Source organism: Zootoca vivipara, chromosome 2 (genome assembly GCF_965207765.1).
Source record: "Zootoca vivipara chromosome 2, rZooViv2.hap1.1, whole genome shotgun sequence".
Lineage (NCBI taxonomy): Eukaryota > Metazoa > Chordata > Lepidosauria > Squamata > Lacertidae > Zootoca > Zootoca vivipara.
Window position 1 is genome coordinate 18813266 of NC_142584.1, and position 16285 is coordinate 18829550.

At 47.3% G+C, this 16285-nt stretch overlaps 1 protein-coding gene across 9 annotated transcripts in view; it reads left to right on the plus strand.

Annotated features, from left to right (window-relative positions):
* KMT2D (lysine methyltransferase 2D) overlaps positions 1–16285 on the plus strand; it is a 100900-nt gene that overhangs the window by 37622 nt on the left and 46993 nt on the right. For 7 of the 9 annotated variants that reach the window (XM_035103907.3, XM_035103908.3, XM_088661397.1 and 4 more), the window contains 13 exons: positions 1927–2091; positions 2341–2450; positions 4705–4752; positions 5018–5257; positions 6732–6878; positions 6967–7083; positions 7805–7944; positions 8965–9148; positions 10251–10331; positions 12674–12790; positions 13136–13306; positions 14933–15023; positions 15278–15513. In XM_035103907.3, the coding sequence (XP_034959798.3) occupies positions 1927–2091; positions 2341–2450; positions 4705–4752; positions 5018–5257; positions 6732–6878; positions 6967–7083; positions 7805–7944; positions 8965–9148; positions 10251–10331; positions 12674–12790; positions 13136–13306; positions 14933–15023; positions 15278–15513 (1847 nt within the window). The remainder of the gene's footprint in view (positions 1–1926; positions 2092–2340; positions 2451–4704; positions 4753–5017; positions 5258–6731; positions 6879–6966; positions 7084–7804; positions 7945–8964; positions 9149–10250; positions 10332–12673; positions 12791–13135; positions 13307–14932; positions 15024–15277; positions 15514–16285) is intronic. The other 2 variants (XM_035103912.3, XM_035103914.3) reach the window with 2 other exon arrangements.

Consider the following 16285-nt stretch of genomic DNA (forward strand, 5'->3'; position numbering starts at 1 on the left):
TTAAAAGAGAGAAAAAAAGCACTGGGGATGTGACTTACGCTTAAACATAGGTGCTTTGAAAGATTTTATAATGTAAGGTGTTACACAGCAGATGTGACCCATTGATTTCTTTTCTTTTTCTTTTTATAAACATCTGAAATCTTTATTTAAAATATATTTATTTATAAAAAATATTTATTTAAAATATTTCACAAAATTATACAACAATATACTATATTACAATTTATATCGCATCCCATATAACAAACTTTTAAAAAAAAGAATACAAGAAATTTAAAAAAAGACCTAAAGTAGACTTCTGAAAGTTCTCAAAAAAAGCTACATTACACTTGTTATATTTTACACAGTGTCATATTATATTATTTTCATAAAACTTTTTGATAAAGAAATGAAAAATAAAAATAAAAGAAAAATTAAATAGAAACATTAAATTTACATGTATTATCTGTACATTGCAAGACTCATTCAAGATCTGCCAGGAGGTTTTTGCTGTCACAGTAATTTTTCAGATATTCCTCGAATATAATCCATTCTTGATTTACTTTTTGCACCCCCTCTTACTCTCCCTGTAATTTTTTGCCATTCACAGATATTGTGATAGTTTAACCTGCCATTCCGATTTTGTAGGTATAGTTTCATTTTTCCAATAGGTTGGCAATTAAAATTCTGGCTGCAAATGTTGCATACATAAAGAGAGGTCTTGCTTCTTTTTTGATTTTCAGTTGACATTATCCCTAATAATGTCAAGTTGATTTCAAGGTGCATGCTCCAAGGATGACTAATGTTCGGTAAAGCAGATGATGATCTTGACGTGTTATCATTTATTTAGTAGAAACACAGGCTGGATTACTGCAACATGATCTACCTGGGGCTGCCCCTGAAGCATGCTCCAAAACAAACAGCCACAAAATGCGGCAGCCAGATTCTTTTTTTGGTGTATGCTTTTTAGACCGTATTGCACTGGTTTTGTATCGGCTGCACTCGATTGCTCGTATGGTAGCACATATCCGTAAATCCCTAAATGGCATAGAGCCCAAGGTAATGGAAGGATGGCCTCTTTCCGAATGAGCCGGCCCATAGATTGAGATCATCTTCTGAGGCCCTGCTGCATTCCCTCACTGCTAAAAGGTTCGGTTGGTGGGAACGTGAGACGCAGCCTTTTCTGTGGTGGCACCCAGGCTATGGAAATCCCTCCTAAAGGTGGTTAGGCTGGCCCTATCCCAGAAGACTTGCAAGCAGGCAGCAAAAAACACTGCTTTGTTTTTAATCATTTTTGATGTGCCGTTGAAGGTTTAAAACCCTGCTCTTCTTGGTCCTTCAATCCTTTGTTTTAATTTTGTTATCGTTTAAACTAGTTTTGTCATATTTTCTGCCTCGGTGGTGTCGGTGTCCTTGTTAGAATCGAAAGGTCATACAGAAACGGTTTTTTAAATAAATAAAAAGCAGGTTGTGCTCTTGCGCAAGGTACAGTGGTGCCTCGACTTACGAATTTAATCCGTTCCGAAGGCACCTTTGTAGGTCGAAAAATTCGTAAGTCGAAAAGCACCATTGGAAACACGATTTCCCATAGGAATGCATTGGAAACGGGAAAAATTCGTAAGTCGAAGCAACCCTGTCTAAAAATTCATAAGTCGGAAAATCGTATCTAAAACCGCCGTGGTTTCCTTTCGGATGTCAAGACATTCGTAAGCGCGCGGCCATTTGCCCCCATTCGTAAGTCGAAAAATTCGGTTGTCGAGTCGTTCGTAAGTCGAGGTACCACTGTAGAGTTGAATGTATGTGATTATAGGTCACATTCAAGTTGAGGAATTCTGGGCTGCCATTCCTAGGGCATCTACGTTGTTTCTGTTTTTGGTTCCGGGGGGGGGGGGATAGAGTGAATTGCAGAATTGGTGTTGATTCCCTCTCCCCATACCTCTTGGACAGGTGCGTATGCTGCGTGCAGTGTGGGGCAGTCTCGCCTGGCTTCCACTGCGAATGGCAGAACAACTACACCCACTGTGCTCCCTGCGGCAGCCTTGTCACCTGCCCCATCTGCCATGTGAAGTATGTGGAAGACGACCTTCTGATCCAGTGCCAGCACTGTGAGAGGTAAAGCCCCAGTTTTCCCTAACCCACCTGGTTATTGCAGGGCTGCCCGTTGTAATCTTCACATCAACAGATGCGGGCAATGTTGGATCCCGCCTGTAAGTGGCTGACTCTCCCCCTGTACGTTTCCATCTTGGGGGGGGGGTGGAGAGGGAGGGCGAGGTTTTCAGATGTCGGAGAATTCCCTTCCCCATACTTGAATCTGCAAACTCTCTCCGTATGTGCGTTGAAACCCTTTTGTGCGCTTCCCAGGTGGATGCATGCTGTGTGCGACAACCTATTCACGGAGGAAGAAGTCGAACAGGCAGCAGACGAGGGATTTGACTGTACCTCCTGCCAGCCCTATGTGGTCAAGCCTGTTGGTGAGTGTGAGAATTGGGAACCAGAAGGAAGGCAGAGGTTCCCGGACAATGAAAAGAAGCACCAGCAACGGCCAAGTCCCCAGTGCACCGGCAAGGCTCATTGCAGAAGCCTGCCCTGGTGTTCATTCCTCGCAGTTTTGAATGCCAGAGGCCTGGGTTTCAGACCCCTTTTTTTTTCCACTGGGGTTAGGCGATATATCAGTCTATCACCCAAAACCAGTTTAAAGTCCATATCATGATACCGGTTTTCATAGCTTTTGACCTGGCAATATATTGTGAATCCTGGTGTGTGTTAGGGCTGGGCAATATATTGCCCAAAACCGGTTTCACGTCCATATCGTGATACTGGTTCATAATTCTTGACCTGGCAACAGAATGCGAATCATGCGCTGTGTGCTCCATGCAAAAATCACAATGTGGGGTGAAAGCATGAAGCCAGCCAGCGCTGTGGTCTAAACCGCTGAGCCTCTTGGGCTTGCCAATAGGAAGGTTGGCGGTTTGAATCCCCGCAACGGGGTGAGCTGCCATTCCTCTGTCCCAGCTCCTGCCAACCTAGCAGTTCAAAAACACACCAGTGCAAGTTAGATAAGTAGGTACTGCTGCGGCGGGAAGGTAAACGGCGTTTCCGTGCACTCTGGCTTCTATCACAGTGTTCCGTTGTGCCAGAAGCGGTTTAGTCATCTGGCCACATGACCCAGAAAGCTGTCTGTGGACAAACGCCAGCTCCCTTGGCCTGAAAGTGAGATGAGCGTTGCAACCCCATAGTCTCCTTTAACTGGACTTAACCGTCCAGGGTTCCTTTACATACATAGTACTATCCTAAACATTGTGATATGTCAGTACATCACAATGTTTAGCTGGTGATATATGGTGTAAACCAGGTATCGCCCAGCCCTACTTCCCACAATGCCTCCAGCATAGTGTTGCTGCAAGGCATTGTGGGAAGCTGCCTCTCCTAGCTGCTGCCACCTAGTGCTCATTAGTGTGCAGTCATTGCTGCTGTCCACTCTTACATCTCTCAGATGACTAAAGCCATCTAGGGGCCCACTAACCCACTGGAGGACACTGTGCCAAAGGGATCCTCAATTCCTGAGCTGGCTCTGGGGAGGATTTCGTGATGTTCAGAATTTGAAAGGGCAGCTTAGGTCTACTTCCTTTCTGCATCACTATAAACAACAACAACAACAACAACAACAACAACTAATAATAATAATAATAATAATAATACAGGTTGAGTATTCCTGTGATTCTATATCCTGAACCGCGCCACCCACACGGAAGACCGATGTGTCGGAAGACTTGGTTTTGCCGGTGTTCAGAAAATCTTTAGGGGGGAAACACTTAAGGGTGCATAAAGACCCAAAACAGCCCCGTAATCACTGAATGGCAAGGAATGTTGAGAAGGAATAAAATGGACGACAGAGTGTGGGTGGAAGGAATAGAATGGAGAAGCTGGAAAAGGAGGACCGTGAAACATAGATTTATACCAAGGATACAAAGAGCCATCTCCGTGTCTGGACAGGTCGCTTCCTAGTTTAGCAGTTTCCCAACGTCATGGAAAAGAGAGCTGCCCTTGACGAACAATGGAGGAAACCAAAAATTGGATGTGGAATAGTGTAACCTGTAGACTCGCCCTCCAAATGTTGGTGTGCAAGAGATTCTCGTTGTTGGTTAATGGTAGCTTCTTCTTTTGAAATGGAAATTAGAACAAGTAGATAAGCCATTGCTGCATGAGGACTACAGCAGGATATTTTGGGGTGGGTGAGTGTGAAACAGTGGAAGGTAAGTGGGGCAAAGGGGCTGAGGATGGTAGTCAGCTGGACGTGGTAGAGAGCTTTGTGGATATTATGGCGCGATGTAATAACACCGAGGTTGCAGGTGAAGGAGCGGATTATAGGTGATAGGTTGAGAGAATAAATGATGCACATTTGGGGGGGAGGAATTGATGATGATGATGATGATGATGTTTTCAATTTTAGATATTTCAATAATTTTACAATCATTTTAACATTTCAAAGCTCGACTTCCTTCCCTGTCTTTCTGCGATTGCTTAAATTTATTTCTAACAATTTCTGTATATCCAAAGTAACTTAATTTGCTCGTTTATCCATCCACTTTAAGTAGATACTCTTATAAAAAAGGAATTATCCGTCCTAAATGTTGTGAGAAGTACACCCAGACACAAAATACTGAATATATACCCTTTCTAACATACCCTTTTTGGGCCTCTCTCTCTCTCTTTTTTAAAAAAAAGTTCCGGTCCCCCCTCCAGAAATTATTCCAGTGAAGATCAAGGAGCCGGGTAAGTTTCTTTCTCATATAATCTATAAGCTCAGGCACTGCACCCAGATACTGTGCTGATCTTATTTCTGAGCCCGGAATAAATGTAGGCTCGGGTCCTTCTGAATTACTGCTGACAACTGTAAAGGGGGGGGATGTCAAAAGAAAAAAAGGGGGGATGTAGTGAATGAAAGGAGGGGAAGAAATGAATGCTCAGGCTGGTTCTCTACGAAGATGCCCCATGCTGATTTGACCCTGCCTACCAAGTTTCACCCTCTCCCCCACAGAGCCCCAGTATTTTCGCTTTGAAGGCGTCTGGCTGACAGAGACGGGCATGGCAGTGTTGCGGAACTTGTCCTTGTCGCCACTGCACAAGCGTCGGCCGCGCAAGACCCCAACGACCCCAACAACGCCACGGCCGCCGGGTGCGCTCAATGGCGAAGGCGGGCTGGATGGGGTTGACCCCTTGGGCCCCGAAGAGAAAAAGGAGGGCGACGTGGAGGGAGATGAGATCCTGAAAGCTGAAGGTTTGTTCCATCCCCACCACCTCCAAGGGAATGTGGGGTAAAGTATTGTGGAGGGAAGTTCTTAATTGTGTGGTGCTTTACTCTTTATCGTTGTTGGAAGCTGCCCAGAATGGCTGGGGCAACGTGGTGTCAGGCTTCAGGGACTCTGCTTCCTCCCCCGTGGCAGTAGATAAGCAGAACAAAGGAAAATGAGCCTTCTTACCAGTTAGAATCTTGAATAATCACAGTGAGAGACAACAGAACGCATCTCTCTAGAATGGCGGTGCTCCCAATTAAGGTCGCTCCCCGCTCCGTTCCTATTAATCTACTCGTATGTCTTGTAACCTGAGTTTGTACCCTCTGTGCTTTCTGTTCTGCCACTTTCTCAGCTCTCCTTGACCTTGGGGAGAGTGGATGAGTGCTTTCCAGAGACAGTGAACCTGTTAACCCTCTCTCTCCCAGTGTTTCTTCTGCTAGCTGATCCCCATCCAGTATTTCCCAGCTTCTGCCTTCTGAACTACCCCCCTCTGTAAACCACTGTTCCAAATCTATACTGTCCTCCTGCTCCTGGAAAGATTCAGGATCAGGATCAAGAGGAGGGGGTGACTCCCACCATTCTCCCTCAGTGCAGCCCTCCTCAGCACAAGCAAGCAAACAACAAAAACAAATATTATTAATATTAATATTAAATCTCCAGTATACCTATGCAGCAGTACTGATTTATATTGTCATCCATTTAGTAAGTACTGTCAACCCTGGCTGGTGCTACAAGTTAGAAAGCTGTTCTCTGGGGTCTTGGGCTCCAAGGTACTTCCTCGCGCAATGAAGAACGGGCGCTCTCCAAACTGGTGGTTTTGGGGAGGTGGAAAATGGGTCTTATTACTGAGCCACAGTTCCTCCTCTTCTAAACTTGGTTTAAAAAAACACACCCAACACCCTAGATCAACGACTGCTTGTATAAATCTGTTTTAAATTCCTTGAGAGTGAATATGTTCATAGTTTGGTCATAATCTGGAAACCAGCACAAATGTCCTGCTCTAGACATTGACTAGTGTGGGAAAGTTGTTGTTCTGATGGAGCATCTATGATGCAGAAGTCTAGGTGATGGTCGTTAATTGTGGGGTAGAAGCAGATTTGGGGTGCCTTTGTAGATCAAGTTGTCTGAGGTCCCGTATTGCAAGAAACTGATAGCCCGGAAGTGTTGCTTTTATGGACCAGGGGAGAGACTCTATCTGGTAACCTTCCACAATCTGTTCCTGGGGTTGGCAAGTTGTGTGTGTGTGTGTGTGTGTGTGTGTGTGTGTGTACATGTGCAAATGTATGTGAGAGTTCAGTTAGGTGCCTGCACACAGCGCACAAAGGCGCATGCGTGATGCAACAGAAAGGAGGACCGGTGCTCATGCGGAATCGTATTCCATGGGGAAAATGATACTGGGCTTCCTTTTGCTAAGGAATATTGCATTAGCGCATATTCTCATTCCTTGTCCGCCTGCAGTCAGTGTCGAACACATGGAGTGCGAGATCAAACTGGAAGCCCCTGCTACCCCGGAGAGGGAAGCTGCAGCCGAGGCCGATTTGGCGAAGGGTCTTCTGGAGGACTCTGAGGAGGTCAAGAAGCGGAAGCGGAAGCCATATCGCCCAGGTGAGTGTTGTGGGCCTGGGCCAGGCCTTTGGAGGAGAAATGGTCCCTTCTCGTCTCGTTGACTCGTCTCTCCTCTGCCCTGGGACAGGTATCGGAGGGTTCATGGTGCGGCAGCGGAAATCCCACACCCGCTTGAAAAAGGGCTCGGCGGCCTTGGCAGAAGCCTCTCGCGAGTCGACAGGTGCTGAGGGGCACCCAGAGGAGGGTAAGGGCATTGCTTGTATATTTTGTTAACCCGTATTCGTTGCTTGGCTTGGTACGGGGTGTTGTTTCCTATCCTTAATATCTTAACAGTGGGCTATGTCTTTGAAAACAAAACTCTTGCATTTCCATGTATTTCTCAGTCCACAGGCTGAGAATCCCACCTATAATTCCTAACAAAAAAAGCACCTGGTTTTTTTGACAAAAGTTATCTTAAACCTTTTTTTTTTCCAATTCATTGTATGTCATTTCCCAGAATGCTTTTACCACCCCACCTGACCACCCCATATGATAGAAAGCACCTTCTTTCTTTTCACATTTCCAACACACCTTTGAACTGGTTCTGCCCATTTTTGCTGCTTTACTAGGTGTCGTATACCAACAGCACATTGTTTTCATATAATTTTCTTTCAACGGACAGTGTGTTGAAAGCTGCCCAGAGTGGCGGGGGAGACCCGGCCAGGTGGGCGGGGTATAAATAATAAATTATTATTATTATTATTATTATTATTATTATTATTATTATTATTATTATTATAGCAGGCTGTCCATTTCAAATCCGATGGGGGTGGTAGTCTAGCCCAGTCTGGGGGGGGGGCGGCACAGGTTCCCCACTGCAGCCGTAAAAGTAGCATGAGATCTCGCCGGTTCGCTCGCTGCTCCCAGCCTTGCTTATTTGAAAGTAAATAGACGCTCATATCTGCTCAAACTTGCCTCCACGCCAGGGGCTCCTCCACCTAACCCGCCCGCTGAAGTTCCCGCGGAGGGCATCGCTGAGCAGGGGGTGGTTGAGGGTGACGAGAAGAAGAAACGCCGCGGCAGGAAGAAGAGCAAGCTGGAGGACATGTTCCCTGCCTACCTTCAGGTAAGGGGGACATGCAGGTTGACTGGTTACCTTAGTGGACAGAGTTGTTTCATTCGGCAACTCTGCTGTCCAAACTGGGAAGGGGAAGAAGTTATAGACCAGGCACCCCCAAACTTCAGCCCTCCAGATGTTTTGGACTACAATTCCCATCTTCCCTGACCACTGGTCCTGTTAGCTAGGGATCATGGGAGTTGTAGGCCAAAACATCAGGAGGGCCACAGTTTGGGGATGCCTGTTATAGACAGTTGTGGCGAGGAGATGTTCAATTGCAGACTGAAGGTTCGCAAAAGCAGAGTAGAATACAGTGGTACCTCGGGTTATAGATGCTTCAGGTTATATCATCAAAATAAAAACAGCAACCCAATGACAGTATAGTGTAATTAGGCTGTAGAATCCTGTCTTTTGGCAATTTATCTTTAAAAGACTGCTATGGAGAACGAAGCTAGCAACACCTTGCTGTTTGTGTGAGTTGCTGCTGCTGCTAATCAGTAATACTGTGGCAAGCCTACAGATAGAATTTCATTCTTGCAATTCATTCCCAAGGGTGGGGGTGGGTCTGGCAAGCACAGAATTTCCTCCAACGGGAATAGAGGGAGAAGAAATAGGATTTAATTTTGCCTAATACAGTGGAACCTTGGTTCTCGAACTTAATCCGTTCCGGGGGTCCGTTTGACTCCCGAAACCGTTCGAAAACCAAGGCACGGCTTCAGATTGGCTGCAGGAGCTTCCTGCATGCAATTGGAAGCTGCGGAAGCCGCATTGGATGTTTGGCTTCCAAAAAACATTTGCAAACTGGAACACTTCTGGGTTTGCAGCATTGGGGAGCCGATTTGTTTGAGAGCCAAGCCGTTCAAGAACCAAGGTACCACTGTATGAGCAAATAAGAGTTTGGGTGTGTGCTTTTGTTCATTTTGGGCCAGAGGGGTTGGAGGTTAGTTTTCCAAGGAGGCCCAGTTTCTTTACTTGGAATATACCATCTCATTCTGTTCTTTCTGTTCCTTCTCCCACCTCTTTTGACAGGAAGCCTTTTTTGGAAAGGCCCTCCTTGACCTGAGCAGAAAGGCACTGCTGGCAGCTGGCGGTGTGGGTGGGGATGGAACTGCCCACCCTCCCATTGGTCAAGGGGCTCCCAGGCCCAAGGTGGATTGCAGCATGCTTCAGAAAGGGCCGGTGGACGGGAAAGACCCTTCAGTTCAGCCCAAAGGTATGAGCTGTGCTTATTCGACTTGTCAGTGGCTTGAAATGCAAAGGTCTCCAAGTGCAAGGGCAGAACATTTAAAGACATAAGCTGAAATAACTTACCAGGCACTCCTGAGAGTCAAAAGAAGCAGGAGCAATTAAAGAAAAGCCAAACATTCTGCTACCCGAGCTTAAGCTCAGCCAAGTTACACAGCTTTGTGTAACCCAGGAGGTGAGGAACTGGATTCAGTACCCAAGCTTTACCCTCAATAAATAGATCTCTAGTTGATTGAAGTAGATTTATTAGAATAGCCTTTTTTTTTTTTTTTTGCTGCTGCATCACGCTGTTGACTATAGAAAGCTTGAGGTCCACCAAGACCCCTAGATCAGGCATCCCCAAACTGCGGCCCTCCAGATGTTTTGGCCTGCAACTCCCATGACCAGTGGTCAGGGATGATGGGAATTGTAGTCCAAAACATCTGGAGGGCCGAAGTTTGGGGGTGCCTGCCCTAGATCCTTTTCACAGGTACTGCTAATAAACCAGGTGTCCTCCACCCTATATTTGTGTATCTAGTTCTTCCTGCCTAAGTTCAGGACCTTCCCTTTGTCCCTCACCATTTGGAGAGCAGTCCAAACTTTCCTGGGGCACTTCACGATAAGCAAACAACAGACAAGGCTTGATCCCAGTTTGATGGGTGTCTAGCCACATACGCCTCAATCATTGGCCCCAGGTAGATCATGTTGGCGTCAGATTAAAGCGTTCAGCGAATCCATTGGTCTGCTGACAGTACCCTGTTTCTCCGAAAATAAGACGTAGCCATAAAATAAGCTGTAGCAGGATTTTAAAGTTTCCAAGGAATATAAGCCATACCCCGAAAATAAGACATAGTGATAGGCGCAGCAGCAATGCCGGCCGCGGCAGGAGGAGGAGGGGAAAAAAATAAGACATCCCCTGAAAATAAGCCATAGTGTGTTTTCTTGGGGAAAAATAAATATAAGATGGTGACTTATTTTCGGAGAAACACGGTAAGCAGAAGATGCTCGGTTCCAGCTGCCCACCACATCTTTGGGGTCAGCTTGGCCGCGAGTCCTAGACCTTGGTTCAACAAAACCCCCTCTTCTTCCAGGGGATGAATGTGTTGACGGCAGGGAGGCAGTAGCCCCGGAAAACAACTTGAAAATTGCTGATGCCAAGACTGAAAATACCGGTGAGTACGAGTTCTTCATAGGAGCGTAAAAAGCTTGGGGGGGGGGGGAAGCTTCTGCCTTATGAGGGAGCTGTGCTAGGTTGCTACACGAGGCAGCTCCTTTTAGCACATTTAGTCCTGTGTTAATCTGCACAGTGTAATGTAATTGTGGTTTAGGTAAAAGTAAAGGAACCCTGAACGGTTAAGTCCAGTCAAAGGTGACTATGTCAAAGGTGGGGATGCGGGTGGCGCTGTGGTCTAAACCACTGAACCTCTTGGACTTGCCAATCAGAAGGCTGGTGGTTCGAATCCCCGCAGCGGAGTGATCTCCTGTAGCTCCGTCCCAGCTTCTGCCAAACTAGCAGTTCAAAAGCACACCAGTGCAAGTAGATAAATAGGTACTGCTGCAGTGGGAAGGTAAATGGCGTTTCCATGTGTTCTGGCTTCCGTCACGGTGTACCGTTGCGCCAGAAGCGCTTTAGTCATGCTGGCCACATGACCCGGAAAACTATCTGTGGACAAATGCCGGCTCCCTTGGCCTGAAAGCGAGATGAGCGCCGCAACCCCAGAGTCGCCTTTGATTGGACTTGACCATCCAGGGGTCTTTTACCTTTTTTACGTTTTAATTGTAGTTTGCTAAAATCTCAAAAGTCAACCAGAGCACGGTTGAGTCTTGTTTCCCCAAAACCTGATAATGTTCTGGGTAATTAGGCCTTTTGAGTATATGAGATGAATAAATTTTGTGGCTGTGCATAAACAAGCTCACATTTTAATTGGCATGTTCAAAACCCTGTGATTTACATTGTCTAAATCCAGTTGTGGCAAACTGATCGTCGAAGGTGCCAGGGAGGGACTTGTCCCTGTTCTGAAGAGACAACTTCCTTGCACTTTTGAGAACCTCAAGTTGCCCTGTGTTGGGTCAGACATGTTGGCCCACCTGGCTCAGTATGGTGTACCCCAGATTCTATTGGACCTCTTACTCCTAACGGCACACTCCAGGTCTCCCCCGAATCGGAGCACGTGCACCAAAGCTATTTGCCTCGTCCAAAAATGGGTTGGGAAATTGCTATATTAATGCCCTGGGAAGTAAGTACTGCTTAAAATGCTGCTAAAACAAACCTTAAAATGCAAACTGGAAATGTGATGCAGATTTTAAAATGTACCAGTGAACTGCGTCCCCAAATCCATGATATCCAGTAAAATAAATTTGCACGTATTTCCAATGTTGACATAATTTTATAATAATTGGAATCATGTAGTGTGCTCTGGTGTTCTTCTTTTGATCCCATCGGGAAGGCAACACACAGCAAAAGGAGTCACGTAGGGAAGCACCGGCCATAATCTGTTCTCAGCAGCCCACCTTCATTGGGAGGAATTTTTCGCCGATGCAAAAAGGAGCAGAGATCAGTTGGGAGTAGCCCCGTATCAGAGCACCTGATTCTTGCCGTTGCTAACGGCCCCTCCCTTTTTGAAATAATTTTTATTTGATTCTACAAATATAAATTAATTACAACACCAAATACATATCCATAAAATGAGATTTCTCTGAATCTCGAGACTCCCCCCTCCATGTCAACATTCCCAATGCATATTATTTCATAGTCTACGTTTTGTACCTATACATATTGTCCGTAGTAGTACATATTTGTTACATTACAAGTGAGATTAAAATCCTGCTCATGTTTTCATCTGCTTACAGTGATCTCCTAAATAAATTATAAACGTTTCCCATTCTTTCTTGAATTGCTTGTCTTCTTGGTCTCTTGAGTTTCCGGGTCAGTTTTTGCCATTTCACCATAGTCTTAACAGCTTAGCTCGCCATTCCTCTCTGTTAGGGACTCTTTCTTCTTTCCATCTTTGGGCTGGTAGCATCCATGCTGCTGTTGTCGCATACATAAGGAGTCTTTTTTGTTCCTTTGGAATCTCGGTACCTATAATTCCGAATAGAAAGGCTTCTGGGTTTTTTTTTTACTTGGAACATCAAGTAAAATGGCCTAGGTCAGGCATCCCCAAACTTCGGCCCTCCAGATGTTTTGGACTACAATTCCCATCTTCCCTGACCACTGGTCCTGTTAGCTAGGGATCATGGGAGTTGTAGGCCAAAACATCTGGAGGTCCGCAGTTTGGGGATGCCTGGCCTAGGTCAGCTGCTGCCACGGTAATGATGCCAAGCTGGAAGTGAGGTGGGAGCAGCGTTACCCGGGTTGCTTCCCATATTGTTGCAAGTGTAGCGAGGCGGGTTTATCTCCCTGCTTCCAGCGGAGGAGATGATCCTTCCCGACGCGTTTTTGGGAGCGCAAGCACCTTCCCCTGTCCCTGTGCTGATGGGCTTGGCGGCGGTCTTCTTGTTTTTGCTCCTGCAGGCACAGAAGATCAGAAGGTGCCCAAGACCTCTCCAGACCCTACAGGTGCCGAGAACCCAGCCACACCCCCGGGGGAGGGGGTGCTCAGCTCCGACCTTGACAAAATCCCCACTGAAGGTCAGGCGGGCCCTTTGAATAGACCCTACTGCCCCCCCATCTCCCTGCCGAGGATCTACCCCTCCGTGGAGAGCAAGGGAGAGGCCGGGAGTCGGGAACCCCCGGCTTCCTCTCCGCTCTAGAATGAGGGGTAGATGCTAGTGGCTATATAAAGGAAGCGCGGTCGCTGCTCCATAACCGGCGCACCTCTCTCTCTCTCTCTTTTTTAACCTCCCCCCTTGCAATTCAGCCTGCCCTTACCGGAGACCGACAGGTTCCCCCACGCGGCTGAGGTGGTTGCTCTCTTGGACGGGCTTTTGCCACCTGTCATTCCACTGTGGCTTTTCCACCCCCTTTTCCCAACAGAGCTGCCCAAAATGGAGAGCAAGGACGTCCAGCAACTCTTCAAAGATGTCCTGGGATCTGCAGAGCGAGAGCAGCAACAGCAGCAGCTCAACTGCATTGGGGCAGAAGCTGAGGCTGGAGGCCTTCGGGATCCAAGCCGCTCGCAACTGGCCCAGAGGCCTTTCCTGCAAGGTGAGCTTCCACGCCCGGGTTTGGTGGGCTGTGAGTCACATTTTTCTCTCTGTCTCTCCTGCCCCTTCAGATGTTTTGCTTAATGTTACTTTTATGTTGCTTAGTATTGAAAAATATCCAATAAAAGATAAAAGAAATAGCACAGAGGTGGCCATGCAACATGAAAACCAGCTCAGCTTTCTTTCTATCTGCTCTGTACATTGTGACATGGGACGCGGGTGGCACTGTGGTCTAAACCACTCTTGGGCTTGCAAATCAGAAGGTCGGCGGTTCGAATCCCCGCAATGGAGTGAGCTCCCGTTACTCTGTCCCACCTCCTGCCAACCTAGCAGTTCGAAAACACACCAGCGCAAGTTAGACAAATAGGTACCGCTGTGGCGGGAAGGTAAACGGTGTTTCCATGCGCTCTGTTTTCCGTCACAGTGTGCCGTTGTGCCAAAAGCAGTTTAGTCATGCTGGCCACATGACCTGGAAAGCTGTCTGTGGACAAATGGCGGCTCCCTCGGCCTGAAAGCGAGATGAGCGTCGCAACCCCATAGTCGCCTTTGACTGGACTTAGCTGTCCAGGGGTCCTTTTACCTTTTTACCTTGCATTGTGACATCCAAAACTATTGGTGTTTTAGTTTCACTTTTGGACTCAATAATATCAGCCAGCCGTAGCTATAGTACTTCATTAGGGCCAGAAGTTATTTCAGCTTGGCTAGTAAATAGGAAGTGGGTATTTTGCATGTGGTATATGAAAATTTTATTCAAGTAACCAGGCAAGGCAAGTTTTTGGGTGGTTTGAGCGGTGGTGTTTTTGTTGCTACATCGTAAGTGTTCAAATGGGTTGTTGGTTTTTTTGGGGGGGGCTTTTTAGCAAGTGACTTCAGCTCCAGCCGCTTCAACCCAAAGCACCTTCACTTTGCGTGTTTGGAAGCCTTCATTTTTTTGTGAAAGGGCTGCGGCTCGGTGGTAGATTGTGTCCCTTTTGTGCTGACGGTTCCAGATTTGACCCCCGGCATCTCCAGGCAGGACCGGGAACGACCCCTGCGTGAAACTGCCACCCGAGAGAAAGCCGTGTGTCTTTGGGGTTGTGGGGTGTTTTGGTGCGCTGCCAAAATAAACTTGAAACAAGCCTCGAAGCACGGCCTTGAAACGCATCCTTGAGGCACGCTTGAAAACATCTGCTTAGCAACGAGAATTCTCCCCGGCCCCAGGTGCCCTTATCAGGGCAAGGCTGGAGGAGGAGAGATGCAGTAGCGTGAGAAGCAGCCATTCAGTGGTGGTCAGTGTGCCTGCCAAAATATGTGAGAAGTCCGTGAGCCTGTCTCTCTGGCCGGACGCCTGAAGGGAGCAGAGATCTGCATATCGCTCTGTTTCTTATTTGACATGTCGACCAGTTGTGTTATTTGCAACTTGTAAATAATAAAAGACTTTTGAGAAGAACTGGGAAGGTGAGGGCGTTATTTCTGTCACGGGAATTCACTGGACTCCGCTGCTGCGAAGATGCAGGAAGACTTTCAGAGTTGCTCTGCTGAGACGAAGAAATGAACCCATCGAGGGTTTGCAGCTCGCACCCTAACAGTGAGGAGGAGAAGCTCCTCTTGATTCCAGCTCTGTGATGCCATCTCTTCTTGTTTCTAGGTGGCGGCGGGGTCTCCCTTGGGCCCCTTCAACCTGCTGTGCCGATGGAGACCTACTCAGGGGTTTGCCAGTCCCCATTTCTTGATAGCAGGTAGGTCACCTGCCCTGGCGTCTTCTCTCTGAGACCACCGGTGGTGGAGCCCTCTGGATGTTGCTGGGCTCCAACTCATCCTTGACCTCGTTCATGATGGCTGGGGGCGGTGGAAGTTGGGCTCCAACCGCACCTGGGCGGATTCCCCCCACCCCTTGGGTTTAGGCACTGCTCCTTTTCCATCCAGCCAGGCTCCCTGGACCTTTTATCCAACACGCCTTGTTTCTCTCCTCCTTCCCCCCTCTCCCACGTAGGGAGAGGAGCGGCTTCTTCAGCCCCGAGCAGTGTGAGCCAGAGAGTCCTTGGGCCAGCAGCTCTGCGGCTTCCACCCCCACCACCCCCACCACGGAGGGGGAGAGCGACGGGCTGTCATACAACCAGCGGAGCTTGCAGCGCTGGGAGAAAGATGAAGAGCTGGGAGAGCTCTCCACCATCTCGCCCGTCCTCTATGCCAACATGAACTTCCCCAATCTCAAGCAAGACTACCCAGGTGGGTCTCTCTCTCTCTCTCTCTCTCTCTCTCTCTCTCTCTCTCTCTCTCTCTCTCTCTCTCTCTCTCTCTCCTCCCTGTTTAGAGAAGTTTTTAATGCCTGATGTTTTAATGTTTTTTTAATCTTTTGTTGGAAGCCGGCCAGAGTGGCTGGGGAAACCTTGGGTTGGTGACGTGATCGTACCGGACTATTTATTTTAAATGTTTGTAAATGATGCCAATAAAGATTTTGATTGATTGATTGATTGATTGCAGGGGAAACCCAGCCAGATGGGCGGGGTATAAATAATAAATTATTATTATATTATTGTCCCTCCCACTTCCTCCCCTGTGGCACAACAACAACAACAACAACAGCTTATTTGTACCAGCAACAACTACTTATTTATACCCCGCCCATCTGACTGGGTTTTCCCAGCCACTCTGGAATAATAATAATAATAATAATAATAATAATAATAATAATAATAATAATAATAAAGCTGCCTTCAGATGTCTTCGAAAAGTTGCGTGGTTCTTTATCTCTGTGACATCTGATGGGAGGGTGTTCCACGGGGAGGGTGCCACTGCCGAGAAGGCCCTCTCTGTAGCTTCATGTCTCGCAGTGAGGGAACCGCCAGAGGGCCCTCGGAGCTGGACCTCAGTGTCCGGACTTGATGATGGATTTGCACAGATTTGCATTTGGGTCTCGAATGGTCTTGAAACCACACTGGCCTTCCTAGAAGCTTCTGTCTGTCGCCTTGCCTTTCCCTCAACTTTATATCAAACCGGT